Source organism: Patagioenas fasciata, chromosome Z (assembly GCF_037038585.1).
Source record: "Patagioenas fasciata isolate bPatFas1 chromosome Z, bPatFas1.hap1, whole genome shotgun sequence".
Classification (NCBI taxonomy): Eukaryota; Metazoa; Chordata; class Aves; order Columbiformes; family Columbidae; genus Patagioenas; species Patagioenas fasciata.
Genome location: NC_092560.1, coordinates 48,511,282 through 48,531,404, shown reverse-complemented (window position 1 = coordinate 48,531,404; position 20,123 = coordinate 48,511,282). Strand labels below are relative to the sequence as shown.

Below are 20,123 nucleotides of genomic sequence, written 5' to 3'. Positions count from 1 at the left end.
AGAGTAAGTTGGGTGAAAGGTCATGTGAGAGGTGGAACTCTGACCACTAAATTGAACCAGTGGGCTGATTATTTACCCCTGATCAGGGTTCTCCACAAGAAGAGTGGAGATGGTTAGCTGAATGGCTGCACATTAAGTGAGGTCACTCCAGAAAAGTGGATCTTTATTATGAGTGTCAGTCCTAGCGGTAGCCAGTGTCTATGAAAACATGTGAAGTAAGTCTTACAGTCAACCACCAAAAACACCCAAATCGAGCCCTGGCTCAGAATATCAAACAAGGCAGGGCTTTTTGGACTACCTCGCAGGATGACTATGTTGGGCCACTAAAACCATCTCATGGAAAGAAATACATCCTGGTGTGGGTAGAGGTGGTATCAGGACTGTTGATGGCTGCAGCTGTTTACACAGCCACTGGTGACCAAACAATATGAGTGTTTTGAGAATGGTCTAGTGTTCTACATACTCCTGAGTGCCATTCAGCGTGGCAATGGGTTGCATTTTATGGTCGCAATAGTGCAAGACTGGGCTCGAGGGAAAGTATTCAGTGTGTGTTCCATATCCTGTGTTATCACCAAGTCAATAGGATTGTAGAACAAACTAATGGCTTAATCAAAAAACACGCTGACATCTCAAGATTCAATTGGGATGTGCACCTATCACAGGTGGTCTTCATCATTAATAACTGTTGTGGGAGTTATGGGAAGCCCAAAATCAGAGAATTCTTTCCTGAGAGACCACTGATGGGTAACCACCCTACCCTAGGCAGCAGAAGGGACCAGCTTGCTGAAGATGCATGTGGGCCAACCTGTCACAGTGAAACTCTCTTGCATTGGTACAGTGCCAATGACCCTTGCAAAACCCAGAGGCTCGTATGCCTGTGAGGCCCTAGATGAGAATGGAAAATCCCACTGTATTAGCACCTGGTGGACAATCCCGACTTCTAACCTGAAAGCCCAGTTCCAAAGAACTGAGGCCCAGCCTTATGTTTTCTTAGAGGATGATGAAGAGGTACACCATCCTACCAGTCTTACTAGTGGCAACAGCAACAAACACAGAATACATGTATCTAGGTGACAATGTGATGAGGAAGGTGATGGTGGGACTTGCCTGAATTACGAACCTGAGATCATGTCATGGTCTGTTTACCCACCCTCAGGTCCAGGGAATATCCCTTGCCCATTTTTGTACAAGCTATGAACATTTCATTAGCTCTTGAAATAACAGGGGGTCAATATAACAATTATAGGTGGAAGTTCTGGAAAGGTAGGCAGGGTATAGGCTACACCCATATCATTTATAGCTGGTCACTGGGCACAATAAATACCAGTTCAGTATGGGACGGCAGGTGTAACTATAGTCTCCAACCTACTCACAAAGACACAGGGTGGAGTCCCAATGGTACTTCACCTGGCCCTGAGGTACCATGGGGAAACACCAAACGCAACTCTCTGTGGGATGTTTATGATCACTCCTTAGGTATACACCAAGCAACTAAATGCCTCTTGGTGTATCGAACATCCCAATAGTGATAATGATGAGTGCCTTAGCCTGTGTAATAACAATTCATTTGACTATCCTCCTAACTGAACATGGGCCAGGTTCACTTAGGAACCTATCTGGTGTGGAGGGAAGAATAAGGCATGCCCAGTAGGGGAATCTCTGCTTCGGAATTGTCAGACAGAGATTGAATGTAAGGAAATAGACAAAACAACACTGTTGTGGCAATACCCACTTACCCAGATAGCCTTGATACAAGGCTGCCTATGCAGTAATATATTTTTGACCTTCCATGCTATATTGTAACAAGAGACACTATTGTTGCCCTCTCACCACCATTCCAGGCTTGTGCCAAACAACCTGTGTCACAGCACCAACTAATTTAGTGTAGGCATGCTCCAGTGGTCACCTGTATTCATGGTTATAACTGACCATCCCCAAACCAGCCTGCACATCTGCTGTGTGTTCCCTTTGCTCTACATATCAGGAAGGGCCCATGCCACAGCAGTGATGGGATAGCATGCCAAGGGATGTACAGATGGGGTGGAAAAAGGCCTTAACTAGGACTGGATGGTAGCTGGAGCCAATCTTTGGGATGGGAATCACACTGATACAAAACTGCGAAGCTAGCCAAGAGACAAGCTGGCAGCCAGAAGGGCTAATGAACTTTACACATGACAGCGTAGGTTTTCTGGACCACTAGCTACAGGAAAACAGTAAGACAACCATTCAAACACAAGTTGTGTTGGAGTTGATGCTGTTGAAGGAGGGAGGCACATGTGGACAGCTGAACCTATTGTCAGGCATTTGTTGCATCGACATCCCAAATGTTTCAGTGCCACTGATAGGGAAGATGGCCAAAGACACAAGAGTGCCACTGCACTAGGGACTAACTGGTTGGGGAAGGTTTTTAACACATTTGGGTTTTCCTTGTTCATATGGCTGACTAGCCTTCTACAATCTTCGATAACAGTTGTATTTGTTGTAATTTGTATTATTATAACCTGCATTAAGAGCACCACAAAGAAACCCAGGTCCACCATGAAGTATAACCCTTTAAACCCTGCTCCTGAAACTGACATTCCCTTAACTCCTACCAGTAGCATTGAGTTGGTCTTCTCGAAGCAGCAGGTCTGTGGATGCCATCTAAGGAGACTTCCTGGGGCTGAGTCCCCTCACCTCCCTCTTGGTGATTATTTCTTCTAGTGATATCCTTGACAGAGCCCTTGATCCTCACCTGGGAGAGCAATTATTTCTTCTGGGTACCTTGAGAGAGCTTCCCCTTTTGTGAGTGTGTGCATGCTTTGGATTATCGTTCTTGTGTGTCAAATTGCAGTAATTATAGCCTCGCAAGTACTCTGGACTTGTGGTGGGTTAAATGTTATTGGAATGCTGATGGCTTTTGGATTACCTCCCATTGCTCATCGACTTCCATTGTTTGGTTTTGGCTTTGTTGCAAAACAGTTTGTTTGAGTTTATCCTTCACTTAAGTTTGTTTTGGTGCACCTACGTGACAATGAGATGTTTTTAAAAAACAGTCCACTAAGATTACACCAAAGAGATTGATCAGAAGAGGAATAGAATTCGTTAATTTGAAATTTTCTCATAGAAAATATGGTAGTAGTTTCTTAATATCAAATGGCACAAGCAGATAAAGCACAAAGGTGATTTTAAGACACCTCTACCTTTTACTCTTCAAATCAAGAAGAATCAAGTCGGCACTTGAATCTCGTAACTGGTTTTGCAGTCAGCTTTGAGAATAATCTGAAGGTAGATTTTTTGCAAGGCAAGAGTTAGGGAGAATACCAATAAAATATATAAACCACAGGATAAAAATCATTCAGGAAAATCATGGTTTTTCTTCCAGATGCAAAGAGACTTCATTCTGCATTTCATTTTCCCACACATCATATTCCAATGGTATCCAAAAAGGAAACCATTTGGGCTAGCTTTTCTACTTCCTGCCTATAGCAAAAGAATAGACAGTATTTGTCCTGATCCACAAACAGCACATAAGAGAAAAATACAGTAATATGGTTTAGCACAAGTAACAAATCACACTACCTAAAGGAATATCTAACAGTTTTCAAAACTTCATAAGACTTTAGCAACACTTTAATACGGAAAATTAGCCCCATTCTCTGCCATATTTGGTTTTAGACGGTACTTTCAAGCAGAGCTGCTCCAGCAAAAAATATTTATTTTGCTTTCCTGCCATCTTGTGGCTTGTCGAGGGTTTAGACTGTGGGGTGACAATCAAACCCTGGCAGATGTATTGTTAACCTCCTCTCCCCCCCCACTTTCCCCTTTTGCCCCTCCCTCTCTCCCCTTCCCACTAAGGACAGGCGATTGGGAGGAAAAGAGGGACAGAGAGAAGAGAGTTGGAAAAATTCAAAATGTTTTACTAACGCTACTAATAAGAATAGAGAAAATAATACAAAATATACAAAACCAATCTTGTAAGTCTCAGCAACTGCAGAGCCAGCACCCAAAGTCCTGGACTGGACCCTGCAGCCAACCGGAGCTGGATTCAGTCTCTCACTAGGCCTCAGTTCACAGGGACGACCAGCAAGGTCCTCTCCTAATGTCGGCCATGAGCAGAAGGAAAAGAAGAAGGGACGAGATCCTCGTGATCTCCCACTTTTATATGAAGTATTCACGTGAATGGAATGTTATACACAGTTGGTTTCTTGGCCACCTGTTTCTTGTTGCCCCTCTCACAAGATGTCCGTCCATGTTTATCAATAAGTTTGCATTCCATGGCTATGTTTACCAAAACATGTGTCTGGTTCTCCAGGAAAATGCAGCTAATATGAAGGTTTTAGCTGGCAGGTAAAATTAACTAAAAGAAAAACTTGTTTTTTAACAAAACCAGGACATGACCCTTGGGGACGCTGCTCCAACCAGGCTTTCTGCACTGACCACCTCCCTCTGGGCCAGGCTGTTCAGGCATTTTCTCAATCCACCTCACTGTCTGCTCATCCAGCCAGTATTTAACAGCCTCTTCATGAGGATCCTGTGAGAAATCTTGCAGTTACTTTTCACCAGCAGTTGACTCCTAAGATTTTTTTTTAATCTCTCTAACCATTCAATTCATGTTCTCTGTCAGAGAAATAAAAGACGAGTATCCAGGTTTGTAATTCAGCTGTAAGTAGAACAATTGAAAGTTGAACTTCCATAAGCAGCTTGTTTGGAAAACCACAGTCTTGAAGTGTCTTGAACAGAGCATTCTGCAAGTTGCACAGCAGGCCTGATATTTAACTAAAACTATTTTTTCTTGAAACTTTGTACTGAGTCACCCGAAATTATGTGGCCCAGAAAATTTCTCACTAAGTAGTAGACCAGCAGAAGTGTTTTGCCTGGTGTTTCCAGTCAGACTAGCATAGGATTTCAACTGACAGGAAAACTGCTAGAGAAGTCTGACTCTCTTGGAACATCAGCCAGTGAAATCTTGACTCTTTAAGCGTTTTTTTCTAGCTAAAAACATGCACAAATATTATTCACTCACTGTCACATGAGCCACTAAATCCAAGTGACCATACATCTCTTGTAGGAGACTCTTTCTAATTCAGCATGGTAAAATACTTTTTTCATAGAAATACGTCACAGATATTAAGAAAACAATTGACTTTATTTTGCTATTGGGTAGTTCAGTCAATGGAGCTGTTCTAGAGTCAGCTAGCTAGTGATTCTTGCAGTTTTATTAAAAAGTAAGCCACAACAACAGCAATGAAGTATAAACCCTCTAATATTCCTGATGTCTGATCTCGTTTGGCTGGATTTAGGTAAGTGTACAATGTGCTGCTTTTCTATCAGAGGGTGATGGAAAGCAAGTCCTTACTTATTTTTTTGCCGATTAGCCCACATAAAAGTGTGGAAATGGCATTAGTATTTCATGTTTGTTTGCCTAATATGAGCTGTATTAAATCAGCTGTATTAATTTGGCAGCCTTGACCATTCCCTGTAAATGCAAAATAAATCCAAAAGGCTATGACTTAGCATTCATACGCATTCCCAAATGTGGCTTTCCAGATGGTGAGAAGCGTAGCTAGAAATCTTGCATGTTTCACTGGTATAGGAATGGTAGCATTTGTCTCTGCTGATGTGTGAGGCAGACTGGAATTCATCTCACTTCTCACATAATCACTTTTGAACTAGTGTATTTAAATAAGAAATGTGAATGCAGTAAGACAGTCACTGCCTTAGGCAGACCTGGGTCTAGGGAACAGCCTCTGGAAGACAGAATGACTCTGTGGTGAGATCTGGACTGATCAACACAATTTCTGCTGTTAGAGAAACTCGTTGGACTGAAGATCCATGCTATTGCAAGCTGTGGTACTGTTTAGGAAGGAGGGGTGGTCGTCTGGAGCACAGCTTTGACCAAATAGTGTTTAAAAAGTATTTTTCACAAACCAGCAATGGTACCCCTGTGTTTTGTGCAACACAGGAGGCCTGGCACTAGAATATCTGAATCTTAACATGGAACTTGATTCCTGTGCCAAGGCACCAAACACGCAAACCTGGCATATGTGGAGTGTTCTCTATGTTTCACAGTTAAAAGCAGCATATCTGAAAGAAAAAAACAAAACAAAACAAAACAACAACAACAACAACAACATTCTGAAGTGTGTTTGCTGTTTTAAGTGCCTTCCACTGCTTGAAATTAATGCAATGTCTTGTACCAGTGGGCAGGCTCAAGTAAGTTCAAGTCCAATGTCCTAGTAACACTGAAGACAATAACCAACTCAGGAAAATCGATCAGTTAGAAGAAAGCGATGGAAAACACAATATTCATGACCAAATTGAGCACTGGTCTACGAACAGACCAATTGATCAATCAGTCATTCATAGCACTCTTCAACATCATACAGACATGACTAATCTGAAAAAAAAAAAAAAACAAAAACTGTATACATCTAACCCTAACATCTTGCAAGTATGTTAGTGGTATTGAATATTGGAATATTGAGTACCCAGGGGTGTTACAGAAGGTGCACAGAGCTCCTGTGCTGGAGAAACTTACTGTTTGAGCTGCCAGAGCAGCTTTCAAGAGACCAGGCAGCCTTCCATTAAAACACATCTAGCCCACGGAAACACAACACTTTTCTGCAGACAAGGTCTTATTCAAAAATCATCATCTTCCAATAAAAACTTGTCATTCCCCCCTTCAAGAAAAAGAAGTTTCTCTCTAAAAAAACTAACAACTTACATCAGTGGTTTAAACTAGGTGATGGCCCATGGAGAAGAAGAATGTTATACTCAAGTGCAAGGAAACACTAGACTTCAAGAAATGCAACAGAGCAGGGAAGGATGAAGAAAGCAGCTAGACTTTTTCACTCACAGGAAGATGACAGAGGTCTAAAGGAAGACAGGTGAAATACGTTCCTAAGTTTTTGGCTCAAAACTTCTCTTTTGATTCTGTATTGTAAAATTTCAAGGATTTTGTTTGTTTGTTTAGTCTCCCCTTAAAAGCACAGTCTTTGTTTAGAGATCCATTTTCATTTAAGGAAAAATGGCCAACAGCTGTAAACTGCAAGGGGAGCTAGGGTAGTTCAAAAAGCTTGGTGCAAAGACATGTATTGAGAACACAACCACATTCAAAGCATTCATTTTTGGGAGCCAGCACTGCCCCAAATGAACAACATACTACCACAGAAACATCTGTTGTCTTCCCCACTCTTTCTAACTGCCTACTTCCTGCCCCATTTTTTTTTTTTTGGTGTGCTTCCAAGAGTCTACTGTTTTTGCATGGATGTTGCCCAAAGTGATTTGAATTGGGTGAAGCCCAGTGAACAGTGCAGTTCTGCAGAAACAAGGAGTTAAACATATTTTGAAGCTGGCTTCAGCGGTGGGCTGACCACAGGTGCTGCCTTATTCCTGAGAAGAATCTGGTCTGCTTGCTGCTTTACAGACCAAAGCAACACTCCAGCACTTCCTCAAAAGCCTGCTCCATCACATTGCAAGAACTGCTGACTGAAAGCAGTATCTCAGCCTTTCTCACCACAGTGTGTCACTTGCCTGTGATCTGCACCATCTTAAGCCCTTCATGGTTGGACAAACATTTATTTTTTCAGTTTCAGACACTGTGGCAAGTGATAGCTAACAGCACTCCAGCAGCACCAACCCAGGGCAGCTCTTCACTGCCCCTGACTCCATCAGCACTTGCAGGACAGGCCTCAGCTCAACACCAAAACCACACGGCACTTAAAACGTGAAGCTGCAACCCCGTGTAAACCTTTATACAGCCGTGGTAAGAAAGCCTGTACAAAGTGACAGTAACAGGTCACACGTGAGAACACGAGCACACCCAGCCCGGGGACTGAGGCTCAGCCTACTCCCAAGCACAATGATGGTGTCACCCCAGACGACCGGGCCTGGCCCGGCGCTACCAGCACAGCAGATGGGACCCCCGCGGTCCGCCCCGCTGCCCGAGCCGCACGGCCACGCTCCGCTGCGGCGAAGCGACAGAGGCAGCTGAGGCGGCCCAGCGGAGGCGGCCCCCCGGACGCCGCGCCCCCACCCGCCCGCGCCGCGCTGCCGGTGAGCGCTCGACGGCCGCCCGCGGCGCTTATCCCCGCCCCCTCCCATCACGCCACTCCGTCCACCCAATCAGAGCGCCGCGCGCCGTCTTTCCTCCGGGTGCTGACGACGCGCCGGTGGCATGTCGAGAGGTCGCGTGATAGGAGCAGGCGACGAGCCACCTCCACCACCCTCGGCGGATCGCGCCGCCATTGGTTGTGCCGGGAAGACGGCAGCGCTCTCATTGGCTGCCGGCGTCGGGTGTTGCGCAGCGCTGCCGGCAGTGCCGCCTGCGGGGGAGCCGGAGGTGGCGGAGGGTGAAGGCCGCAGGTGAGCCCGGGGAGCTGGGGCCGGAGCCGGAGCCGAGGTCCCGACAGCCGCCCGCTGTCACCCGGACCGAGCCGGGCAATGTGCGTGTGTTCGGGGAGGGGCTGGGGGGTAGGGATGGGGGCAATTTCTCCTTTCTGTGTTCCCAGCGCGTGGATTTGAGTCGCACTGTCGCTGACGTCCCTCATGTTTTGTCTGCTTCTGATGCCTGTGTCTGTGTAACCTTAACGCAGGAGGAAAGCAAATGGATCTCCTGCCAAATTCAGCACCGCTGGCTACGAAACTGCGGAACACTCTGATTCAGTACCACAGCATCGGAGACAATGAGTGGCGGGTGGTGAAGAAAACCGTGAGTGGTCCGGGTGGCTTCGTGCCTGCAACCCAATTTGTTCTCTCGAGGGGGAAAAGAGCTTCTTATGCTGTTCAACACTGGTGTCAAACATTTGGCAAATTATTGCAGGACTTTCATATGAGATGCCCTGTGAAGCCAACCTCCTCTTTACATGACAGAGTGTGATTTTCCTGTCTGCAGATATACTTTGTCATCCGTGATACCCTTTTTCAGGGACGTACCTCACAGGAGAATCCTGGCAGTGTAGGACTATAGGTTTTTCTTAAAATGTGAAATACTGTTAGCACTAGCAGTATTACAAGATGATTGCTTGTACTTTCAACAAACCAGCCACAGCTTGCTAGTACGCTCTGCTGGCACCTGAAATCTCTTTTACCTATAAAGCTTGAACTTGTCATGCTTAAGTTTCCAAATTACTTCCTCTTAGAAACTGAGATCATTCTCAATTCTTTTCTCTTATATTGCTACATGTTTCCTTTGCTTCAGAGCCCCCACGTTATCTTAAGTTCCCTTCTATGAAAGGGAATGCACTTCCTCCTTTCTCCAAGCAGTTTGCCATACCCTTGCTTTGAGCTGCTTGGCTTTTCTGAGTCCTGCTTCATCAAGCTAAATAGACTTTGCTGGTGCATCAGCTGTAGGCTGGGTGAATACTTTTTAGTCCTGTTCTGCACTGGAGGTGGAAATGTATTTTGGTATCTCAGTGTAGCAACATGGTAGGACTATGTGGTAAATTTCTGGCTTTATACTTTTATTACAATAGTTTGGGTGGGTCTTCTATTTTTTTTTTATTGCATTTTTTTCCTTTGTGATCAGACATTGGTAAGAGAGGATCAGGTGTTCCAAATGTACCTTGATTATTTGCGAAATTAACAAATTAATTGTCTAGGGAAGTAGAAACAGAGTATCCAAGGTTTTCACTGTTGCAAAACACCTGCACCACCTCTGCTGTGCTAAATGCTAAGTCTTATACCTATAAGATTGTTTTCCTTTAGGAAGTTACTGAGCCTCACTGTTTCAGATCATTTGCCCCTAGATATCTTAAACATTTCTGGATGTAGTACTTACGCCACTGTTCTTTAGGACATTTGGTTCTTCGTACTTATGTAATCATGATTGCAAATAAAAAGGCGCTATATAGTACCCTCTTTAACACCAAAATTCAGAGATTATGCACAGAGGTTCCATTTTGTGGTTAGATAAAAATCAGAAGACAATGTTTCTTTATTTCCTCTGGCTAACTTTAAAATGAATAGACTACTGCTTGCAAGACACTCCTAGTCAGGCATCTAGGAGAGAAGGGCAACTTTCATGTCTGCCACTGTCATCACCTCCTTCACACATCTGCTTGGTCATGTGTTACAGGAGTGCAAACAGAAGTTGTGTGGTCTTCCTGTCTGAATAGTGTCCAGATAACGGCTTTCCAGTGGCCTTTTAATTGAAAGGCTTTACCTAGTAATGTGGTTCCATTAGATTCTATATGTTTTCAGAGTAAACTGTCTTGGCCTGTCAAGCACTAGGTCTGCATAGACTACTATCATTTGAAACTGAGAAGGGCAACTGACTGATTTGTATTTTTAAAGAATAGGCAATTAAGAGTAAAAGATGTCTGAAAGGTCTGCTTCTGTTTTTCAGAAAAGTGTACAAAAGTACCCAGGTCAATGAGCACTTTGGGGTGAACCATATTTAAAGATAAAGTCATTTGCTTTTCTTCAGAAAAACTGAAGCATTTTCTGGACATCTTGCAATTGTATTTAAGTGATAATGAACATCGTATCTTCCATTTTCTTTCAGAAAGATGCAACTGTGTGGCATAAACCATCAGAGGAATTCAGCGGATACCTGTAAGTTTGCCTGGAGAGCGTATATATTTTTAAGGTTCCACAGATGTTTTGTAGAATTTAGAAATGAAGGTTGTGGATTCTACAGCCCTCAGCTACTCAAATTCTCAGGAGGGGAAGCAAAGTGGATTGTCTAATGTGTCAGTACCATTTCTTTTTAGTGTTATACTTTGATGTTTTAGCATTGCATGGTGTCTAGAGCAACAAACAATGAAAACTGTGTAACACACCACAAAACTCCCATTGGCTGAAGTGGACAACAACATGTATCCACACCTTTTAGAAAGATGGTCTGCAAACAACAGAATTGAGTCTAGGTTCAGTAGGTCCAAAGTATTATTGGGTGACAGCCCAGCCAGTGTGTGGACTGTTACAATGACTATGCAACTGCAATAGAGTAAAATGTCAAGTGTGTAGTTTTGGGAAAGATGTGTGACATAAAGGCCCTTCCTTTGTGAATTTCTGTAACTGGGTTCTGTTGATATTTGTAGGTTTAGGTAGAAAAATAGTTACTAGAAGACAGCACTCTGAAGAAACAAAATGTCATGTGAAAAGGCAGTGTTTGAAAGTAACTTAAAGACTGGTATGCTCTCTGGAATTTAAGTCCTGTTAAATCTGCAATAGCTGATGACTGCAGACACCAAGAGTCTTCTGACTCTTTGCAGGACCATTGGCATGCTGGCATCAACCGATTGTGTAACTCGAACCACTGCCAAGAGGGCAGTGGCTCCTTCGTGCAGATGGAGGCTCCAGGATTTTATATACACCTGGTGGAATAAAGGATGTATTGAAGAACTTTCCGGACACCCACCGAGAAGCCACTGGCATGTTCACATGGTCCCAGTTCTAAGTATAGAGTTGTGATTGGTTCCAGCTAGGTAATTATGAATCAATATGGGTAAACTGCACAAGTGAATAGATCAATCTGTTGCTTGACTAGTTACCTACTATTAAGAACAGCTTGATGAATAAGAAGTATTTTGAAAATAATAGTCCTGATGGATTACTCCCCTTCAGGATCCAGAAGCCCAGTAACTGCGGTAAACAAGGTCTCTGGTGCCTACTAAAAATTTCTCATAATGAATGTCCTGTAATGTCTTATACCAAGTTATTTTAGTTGGTACTGTTATATGCCACCACAGCCTAATATAGTTTCTCATTAGCTTGGTTCTACTACTGTTATTTCTACTCTATGAGAAATGTTTTTCCCAATATGTGTCCAACTCTGGGCTCCTCAGTTTAAGAAGGACAAGAAATTACTGGAGGAAGTCCAGTGGAGGGCTACAAGGATGATTAGGGGTCTGTACCATCTTTCTTACAAGGAGAGACTGAGAGAGGTGGGCCTGTTGCCTCGCTTCTCTTTCTGGCAAAATCATGGAGAAGATTGTTCTGGGAGTTGCTGAAAAATACCTGAATCACAACGTAGTCATTGGTACCAGCCAGCACAGGTTCATGAGGCGAAAGTCCTGTTTAACAAACTTAATTTCTTTCTACCACAAGGTTACCTACTTAGTTGGCCAAGGGAAGCCTGTTGATATTTTTGAATTTAAGTAAAGCCTTTGATACTGTCTCTCGCAGTATCCTCCTGGACGAGATGTGCAGCACACAGCTGGGTAAACACACAGTGCAGTTGGTGAGCAACTGGCTGAAGGGCCAAGCTCAAAAGGTTCTAGTAAATGGGGTTCTCTCAGGCTGAGGATCAGTCACTAGCAGGTTCCACAGGGCCAGCACTTAGGGCCAGCACTCATCAATGTCTTTGTAAATGTTTTGGACTTGAGGGATTGCTTGGTAAGTTCACGGATGACACAAATTGGGAGAGCCTGTCAACACTCTCAAGGGAAGAGAGGCCGTACAAAGGGATCTGAACAAATTGGAGAACTGGGCAATCACCAACCACATGAAGTTCAACAAGTGCCAGTGCCGGATTTTACACCTCGGACACGGCAACCCTGGCTCTACATACAGACTGTGGGACAAGATGCTGGAAAGCAGCTCTGTGGAGAGGGATCTGGGGGTTCTGGTCAACGTCAAATTGAACAGGAGCCAACAGTGTGCCCTGGCAGCCAAGAGGGCCACCCATGTCCTGGGTGCATTCAGCACAGCATTGCCAGCTGGGCGAGGGAGTTGATGGTCCCACTCTGCTCTGCACTGGTGCGGCCTCACCTGGAGCACTGTGTGCAGGTCTGGGCAACACAGGATAAAAAGGATATAAAGCTACTGGAGAGTGTCCAGAAGAGGGCTGCAAAGCTGGTGAAGGGTTTGGAGGGAAAGTCATATGAGGAGTGGCTGAAGTCACTTGGTTTACTCAGCCTGGAGGAGACTGCGGGGCAACCTCATCATGGTCCACAGCTTCCTCATAAAGGGAAGAGGAGGGGCAGGCATTGAACTCTTCTCTCTGGTGACCAATGACAGAAACTGAGGAAATGGCAGGAGGATGTGCCAGGGGAGGTTTAATTTGGACATTAGGAGAAGGTGCTTCACACAGAGGGTGGTGGAGCACTGGAACAGACTCCCCAGGGAGGTGTCATGACTCCAAGCCTGGCAATATTCAAGAAGAAACTGGACAATGCCCTCAGACACATGGTGTGAACTGTGGGGTTGTCATATGCCGGGACAGGAATTGGACTTGGTGATCCTCGTGGGTCCTTTCCAACTCAGGACATTCTGTGATTCTGTGTTCAGCCTGAAGAAGGCGGAGGGGCGATCTTATCAATGCTTATAAATATCTCAAGGGTGAGTGTCAAGAGGATGGGACCAAACTCCTTTCATTGTTGCCCAACAATAGGATGAGGGGCAATGGGCACAATCTGAAGCACAGGAGGTTCCATCTGAATATGAGGAGAAACTTCTTTACTTTGCAGGTGTCAGAGCACTGGAACAGGCTGCCCAGAGAGGTTGTGGAGTCTCCATCTCTGGAGACATTCAAAAGACAGCTGGACTCATTCCTGTGCAATTTACTCTGGGTGAACCTGCTTTAGCAGGTGGGTTGGACTAGGTGATCTCCAGAGGTCCCTTCCAACCCCAGCCATTCTGTGATTCTGTGTGATTGTATTGCTACTTTCCTTTATTTTTGCTTTCATTAATAGCTTGTCCTTGGTGGACTCCCTTGCACACTCAGCAAGAAGCGCAAAATAGCAAGTTGTTAGAGAAATAAACATTATGATTTTTTTTTCTGAGGAAGGAGTTTGCCATTTACTAAACATTGATTGTAGCATAAGGACAAAGTTTCTCAGCAGAACATCTTTTACAGAGAAGGACAGGTGCACCCCTAAGTCTTTTTCTGTACTATTTTTCTGATACAATTGTCCACTGACCATAATTCCAGGTACCAAGGTATTACAGTATGTGTGCTGTTGCAAATTAATGGAATATTTTAAAATATTTTTTTAATTTTAAAAGGAAACGTGTTTTTCTAGCTACAAAGCTCAAGGAGTGGTGGAAGACGTTACTAACAGAATAGTGGATCATATTCGCCCTGGACCTTATAGGCTGGACTGGGACAGCTTGATGACTACTATGGACATCATAGAAACATTTGAAGAGGTGAAGACTTTTTTAGATTCTTAAGGGAAATGTGTATATATACATACATGGCTTTAACAGCACAGCAGAACAGTAGTTCCAACAAATACTAACATTTTTCTGCCTGTTTTCTGCATGCACATGGGATATTGTCCATACATGTGGTGGGCGACTTCAAACGAGGCTTTCTGGATACACAATCCTATTCTGAAGTTTGAAGTTCAACTTTCCATCCATGCTAAAAATAAAGGGGTGAAACTTGGTTGGTCCCATTTCTCTCAGACCTAGGAGCTCTGGTAGCCTCTGATAAAATTTACATATATATTTGCATATATAGAGCGCTACAGTGTGGTATTTGGCATGCCAGAGCCTTTTCATGCAGCTTGCTTGCTTCCATTCCACAACAAACAAAATTGTGGGTATTAATGATCCACACATACAGAAGTTACAACCTCTCCATCTTCCTGAAGGGCTGACTTCACTGTGTGGCAAAGTTTTGTGCTGGAAGCCAAAATAATTCATACATGAGGGGCAGGACTTGCTAAAGAAAGGTAGACTTGAAGTTGATTGCAGAAGAGCTTGTAGCCTTCCTTTGGTTACTGGGGACATTCATTATGACTTCAAAACCCAGTGGACATCTGTCCTTAACGTGGATTGTCTTTTTCCCTGTCCCTTAATGAAGATTTATATGGCAAGGCATTTATCTTAGTTATTCCCTAAAGTTTGTTCAAACTGTGTTGTCTTCTAGGAAAGCCTTTTTTGAAGTATTGTTTGCGTTCTGTTTTATTATTCACGTGGTGGCTTAAAAGTACTTGACGGAGCATCTTAGTACCAGGAGAGGCTTCTTGCAATTTGTTCATGGTTCTTTCAGAGTTCCTAAGCAGTGATTAAGTCACACAAAAGCCACATGGCTTTTGGTTCCCAGGTATGACGCAGGTCTCTAGTTTTAGTCAGTATGGCTTAGAGGTGCCAGATATTCTCTGCCCCTGCAGCTCTCAGTTGCAGACCACAAATCCTTACAAACTTCTAGCATTTAAACTGAAAGTGACACAGCCATTTAGACCTCACTGAAGTTGTTTGCACAGTGTAGTTCACAGAGGCTGCAACCTTTGTGGAAAAGGCTAGCTGTCTACTAAGATATTTTTGTTTTCTTACTGTCCTTATTCTGTCACTCAACAAGAACTGCTGTGTGATGCGCTACACCACTGCTGGTCAGCTCTGGAACATCATAGCACCAAGGGAGTTTGTGGATTTCTCTTACACTACAAGCTATGAAGACGGTCTTCTAACATGTGGTAAGGCACCACTTATCTCTGCTTAATTCTTATTTTGCAACAGCTGCTTGGCTTATGCTTTGATTCAAATTAAGTTTAGTTCTGCAGTAAGTGTTCAAAAATAGTGTGAGATGGTCTCCGACAAGTATTTCCAAGGTATTTTAACATTTTACACATTTAAAGAAGTATACAAGTTACTGGTTTACCCATGAGCCATCCCTGTGTGATGAGTACTCTGACTCATACAGCAAAGTGGCTGGAGTAACAACTTGATAAACTTACTAGTAAATGCGAGGGAAGTCTTTTTAATGGCAGAATTTCTGTCTGTTGTGGAGACTGGATGAAAAGTGGACAACTTCCATGCATGAAAGTACCCAGAAACTTTAAGTGTGTCTGTCACTTCTACCAAATTCTCCAAGCAGAAACTTGTACATTTTAAAATTACTGTATCTTTATTTTTAACTGTCTCAAATTAATTTCCTTTTTTTGTTGTTTGTTCTCCTTGATAGGTATAAGCCTAGACTATGGAGAAGTGAGACCTAACTGTGTCCGTGGATTCAACCACCCTTGCGGCTGGTTCTGTGTCCCTCTGAAGGACTATCCCAGCCACAGTCTTTTAACAGGCTACATTCAGACTGAACTGCGAGGGTTGCTACCACAATCTGCAGTAGACACTGCCATGTCTAGTACCCTGACCAGTTTCTACTCTGACCTCAAAAAGGCACTGAAACATAAACCAACTGTGACTTAGAAGCCCATGTGTTTCTTGCAATCGGATTCTATTGTTTAGCTTAGCATAGGTTAGCTGCTGAGTTAAGAGGTGAGTAACATTGTTCCTGAATGATGCCTGAACCTTTATGTTGAGGGATCCAAAAAAATTTACCAAGTACTTTTTGATGTGATACTTAGCATACATTCCTAATTCATTGCACAGGATTCCATTTCCTGCTCAGCACTTTGCAGCTGTGTGAGGAGTAGTCCGAATCTCTAAACCCCTGGCTTCCTAGGTAGAAAACACAAGATGCATGTATGGGCTTGAAAAATGCAGCATAAATTTAGCTCTCATGAGCAGTAGTAAGAGCAGGATTTTGCTATTGCAGGTCACTATACAGGCAGCATCTCATTGAAGATGTAATTTTGTAATATATGTCTTTTTATATTTTTTTAATTTATTTAGTTTGTACAAGTGCATCTGTAATTTGTTGTGAAAAATTGCTTTGATTTTTCTTGGGGATATTACATAGCTAAGTTGTTAAATGATACTATTCATAAGAAAGCTATTCGCTCTTGTTAGCAAATGTAAGTATTCATTATTGGCATTTCTTCAGTGTTGTAACTGTAACTTAACTAACTGTTGTATATAGCAGTCTCAGTGCATAGATGAAGAAATGCCCTTACAGCTGATCCAAAGTTCATTTAAGTCATCAAGTGTCTTTCCATAGTTTTTAGCAAGCTTTTTTTTCATCACACAGTTGTCAAAATAGCAAAATTCCAGTGGATCTTTTGTGATACTCTGCACTTAAAAAGTATTTTTTTACTTAAATTTGCTTGTAATTGTGTGTGGTGGTTTTTGTTTGTTTGTTTTTGTCTTCCTTAGCTGAAAATCCTGGAATTACTGAAGCAACAGAAAGGATCACTAACTTGCTTTAGGTGTAGGCATTGGTGTAGCCACAGTAACTGCTAGCATGCTGGCATAGCACACTGGAGTGTAATATCCCTAGACTGATCTTTTCAGTAAATAAAATTATCATCGTAAAATATTAGCAACAAGAGGCCAAAGCTCAAGCTGCAGAATTGGTCAGATCTGCTGCAGGATGGAGGGTCAGGTTTTTAAGGGAATTTAACCACCCAGTGATGCAGGCAGGGGCTTTCAAATGATTACTGTCTGTGCTGCTAGGGATCTGAATTCTCTTTAAAACCTGACTTTAAGCTTTGAATGACGGTATGTGTCATTTGCTCAAGTGAGCTTGTAATTATCTGTGTTCTTTACCTGTGCTAGTAAGGGCAAGTTTAGCTGAGTAGTAGTTTGGGGAGGTACCTTGGTGCCCTAAATATTTTGAGCCCAGTTGTATACATACAATCCAAGGACTGATAATGAAATCTCAGGAAAAAAAAAATCAAATTAAAATTGTTCCCCTGAAGTATTGGCTTTTTATGACACTGGCCACTGTAGCTGAACTCTGAACAGTGAGGACTTTTATTTCTCATTGCTCAAGCAAAGAAGTAGAAAAAACGTGACACCAAATATAGAGAGGAGTCTTCCCACATGCTTCATGTATGAAGGCATGTAGTACTGTTTGAGATGGTTTAAAACAATGACATCAAACAGCCTTTGGTGTCTTCATAGGCACAGAACGTCAACTTCCTATTACATTTTGTGTATTCTACAGTACCCTTTAAACTCCTTGGTTACTCTTCCCATCTTTTCTATCTTCCTTTTTTTTTCTTGCTGGACTGGAAGTTGACAAGGTGATTTTTCACCACCAAGGACATTAAGGAATTTGTGTCAGCTGACATGCTTTTTCCTTTTTTTTTTTTTTTTTTTTGGTGTATATAGACAAATCAAAATTATTTTTATATTACTAGTATTTTCTAAAAAGAATTTTTTAGGGATGAAGGCAATGTGACGGTCTATGGCACTTTAACTAGTTGCTCTGTGTGTGGATGGGAAAGGTGGCTAAAGATAAGACGATTTTCATGTTTGGCTTCTGTTCCTAATCTAAGACCTCCAACATTAAACCTTTCCTGTGGTTGTGCTACTTATTTTACGTATGGAGAAGACAGAGATTGGGCTAACTTCAGTTTGGGGTACTCTACCACAGCCTGCTGGGAGGTGGACCAGTACTTCAAGATAGATACTCTAGGAATGGCACAAGCCCTGATCTCAGATTTGGTCAATTTATAAACATGAAATATGATGAATTTAGAAAACATTAAAAGAGTGTATAATTCCTCAGTAATTACAAATAACAGGAACTGATTTGATGGTGTGAGCTGGTGGTTCAACCTAAGAAGGTCATTGCTGTAAAAGTAGCCATAATTCTAGTGAAACTAGTCAAGTTGTGCCTATGTTCAGAAAATCAAAATCAGTCTATCTAAACTGTAGTTTTATCTGACTGTGTTCAGTAGTAAAGAGATTGTATTTATATTTCAAATGCAATTGCAGAATAAATCGTTGATTCAAAGACTCATGATGTAGCTTTTCCCACACCTGTGTAGGTGCATGTAGCATTCATTTACTTTTTGGAGAGTTAAGTCTGATGATGTAGTTTGTCTTCAGCTGCATGGTGATCTCTAATGTTACAAGTTCATCTTCTTAAATTTGAAAGCCAAAAAGCCTGCCTTTACTTAGAAGCATTACTTAGGCTGAGTAAGATGTACAACGTGGATTTCTACAAAATTAAAATATCTTGAAAACTGTACAAATAGGATTTTCTCAAAGCTTAAATTCTAAAAATATATATATATCTTTTTGTAATGACCCCATTATTGCTGTGGAAGAACTTAATTATTTTGTCTTAGTATGACTTACCTGTTAGCATGACCAGGCTGGCCAGGGCTCTGAGCAACCTGATCTAGTTGAAGATGTCCCTGCTCATTGCAGAGGTTTTGGACTAGGTAACTTTGAAGGTCCTTTCCAACCCAAACTGTTCTATAATTCTATGTTTAAGAAATGGTTTATTAACCATCAAGTTAATCCAAAACACATTAACATGTAGCACCTCACAGAAGGCATATAGATGTACATTGGGGTTATGACAGATGCTGCAACATGTATTTTGACCTTATTTAATTAGCACCTACAGACACCAAGGAAGAAAATGGCTCTATCTTATGTAGAACCTTTCCATGTTTCCCTTACTAAGTCCGCATAAAGGCAGGCGAGTTCTACAGCGTTCGAGTTCTGAGTAAAGAGGTGAAGCTCTCTTCTGGTCCTGAGGAAAGACCTGTGACTTCTGAGATACAGCACACTCTTGTAGGGCATGTATCGTGTCACTCTCTGCAAAGTGGGGTAGGAATAGGCACAGAGGCCACTTTGGATCCTTGGAAAGTTATTAAGGATATAATTGTTAAAAAAATAGTGATGTTTAAACCTGTTTCCTGGTGAAAGAGAACATGAAGATGAGAGAGATAATAAATCTATGCAGAAGATTAAGTGTTCTCTAGGAAAGAATATATGCTGGAGTCCTAAACCACAATTTAAACTTTGTAATACATTCTTCCTTTTCAAGTTCTCACTGAGCTGTACTGGTGACTCAGGTTTACAGTACGGGAAGGAACTGGTTATTTTTGGATTAACCTTTCTCAGGATTGTGCTGCTAGAAGGGAGAAAACAGACACAGATTATAACAGCACATGACAAGAGATATCTGTGCAGGTTTCACAGCTGACCCACACAATAAGAGATGCCATATTTGGGTGAAGGTGCCCCATATCGCAATGCCTTATCCAGAACTGTCTCTTCCATGATATTCTTTAAAATTTCTCTTTCAGTAACTCAAGCCATTATGGCTACCTGATGATCCTCGGAAAGGTTTCTTTGATACAGGCAACAAAGATGGAGCTATTAGAAGATCAGTTACTGCCCAAAGTGTAACCAGAAACTGACCTCGCTCAGGTTTGGCTGTTCCCTGTGATCCCTGATAGAGAACATTTCTGAGCCCTGTACCTGGGCCTGCTCACCTGCCCGCCAGCACAGACCCAGCTCTGAGGCAGGTCGTGACCCTGGAGAGCAAATTTGTATACCAAGTAAGATTCATTGACTTCCTCAGTGTGTCAGTCTGAGTACTGCCT

At 42.6% G+C, this 20,123-nt stretch overlaps 1 protein-coding gene across 3 annotated transcripts; it reads left to right on the top strand.

Moving 5' to 3' along the window:
• The first annotated feature begins 8,218 nt into the window (after positions 1-8,218).
• On the top strand, positions 8,219-18,755 carry STARD4 (StAR related lipid transfer domain containing 4). Of its 3 annotated transcripts, none has more exons than XM_065860936.2 (6): positions 8,219-8,346; positions 8,577-8,692; positions 10,487-10,536; positions 13,950-14,076; positions 15,236-15,350; positions 15,839-18,755. In XM_065860936.2, exons 2-6 carry the CDS (start codon positions 8,588-8,590, stop codon positions 16,078-16,080), a joined length of 639 nt encoding a protein of 212 aa, XP_065717008.1. In that variant the 5' UTR covers positions 8,219-8,346; positions 8,577-8,587; the 3' UTR covers positions 16,081-18,755. The 3 variants fall into 3 exon arrangements, with proteins under 3 accessions (XP_065717008.1, XP_065717009.1, XP_065717010.1); XM_065860937.2 differs by having other exon boundaries at positions 8,339-8,426; XM_065860938.2 differs by lacking the exon at positions 8,219-8,346 and having other exon boundaries at positions 8,655-8,692; positions 13,933-14,076.
• The last annotated feature ends 1,368 nt before the right edge of the window (positions 18,756-20,123 follow it).

Excerpts from the sequence above, each read along its gene's own strand:
- STARD4 (XM_065860936.2), top strand. The coding sequence starts at position 8,588 with ATGGATCTCCTGCCAAATTCAGCACCGCTGGCTACGAAACTGCGGAAC. Across the intron at positions 8,693-10,486 it reads GGCGGGTGGTGAAGAAAACC|AAAGATGCAACTGTGTGGCA; the intron begins GTGAGTGGTCCG and ends ATTTTCTTTCAG. Across the intron at positions 10,537-13,949 it reads GAGGAATTCAGCGGATACCT|CTACAAAGCTCAAGGAGTGG; the intron begins GTAAGTTTGCCT and ends GTGTTTTTCTAG.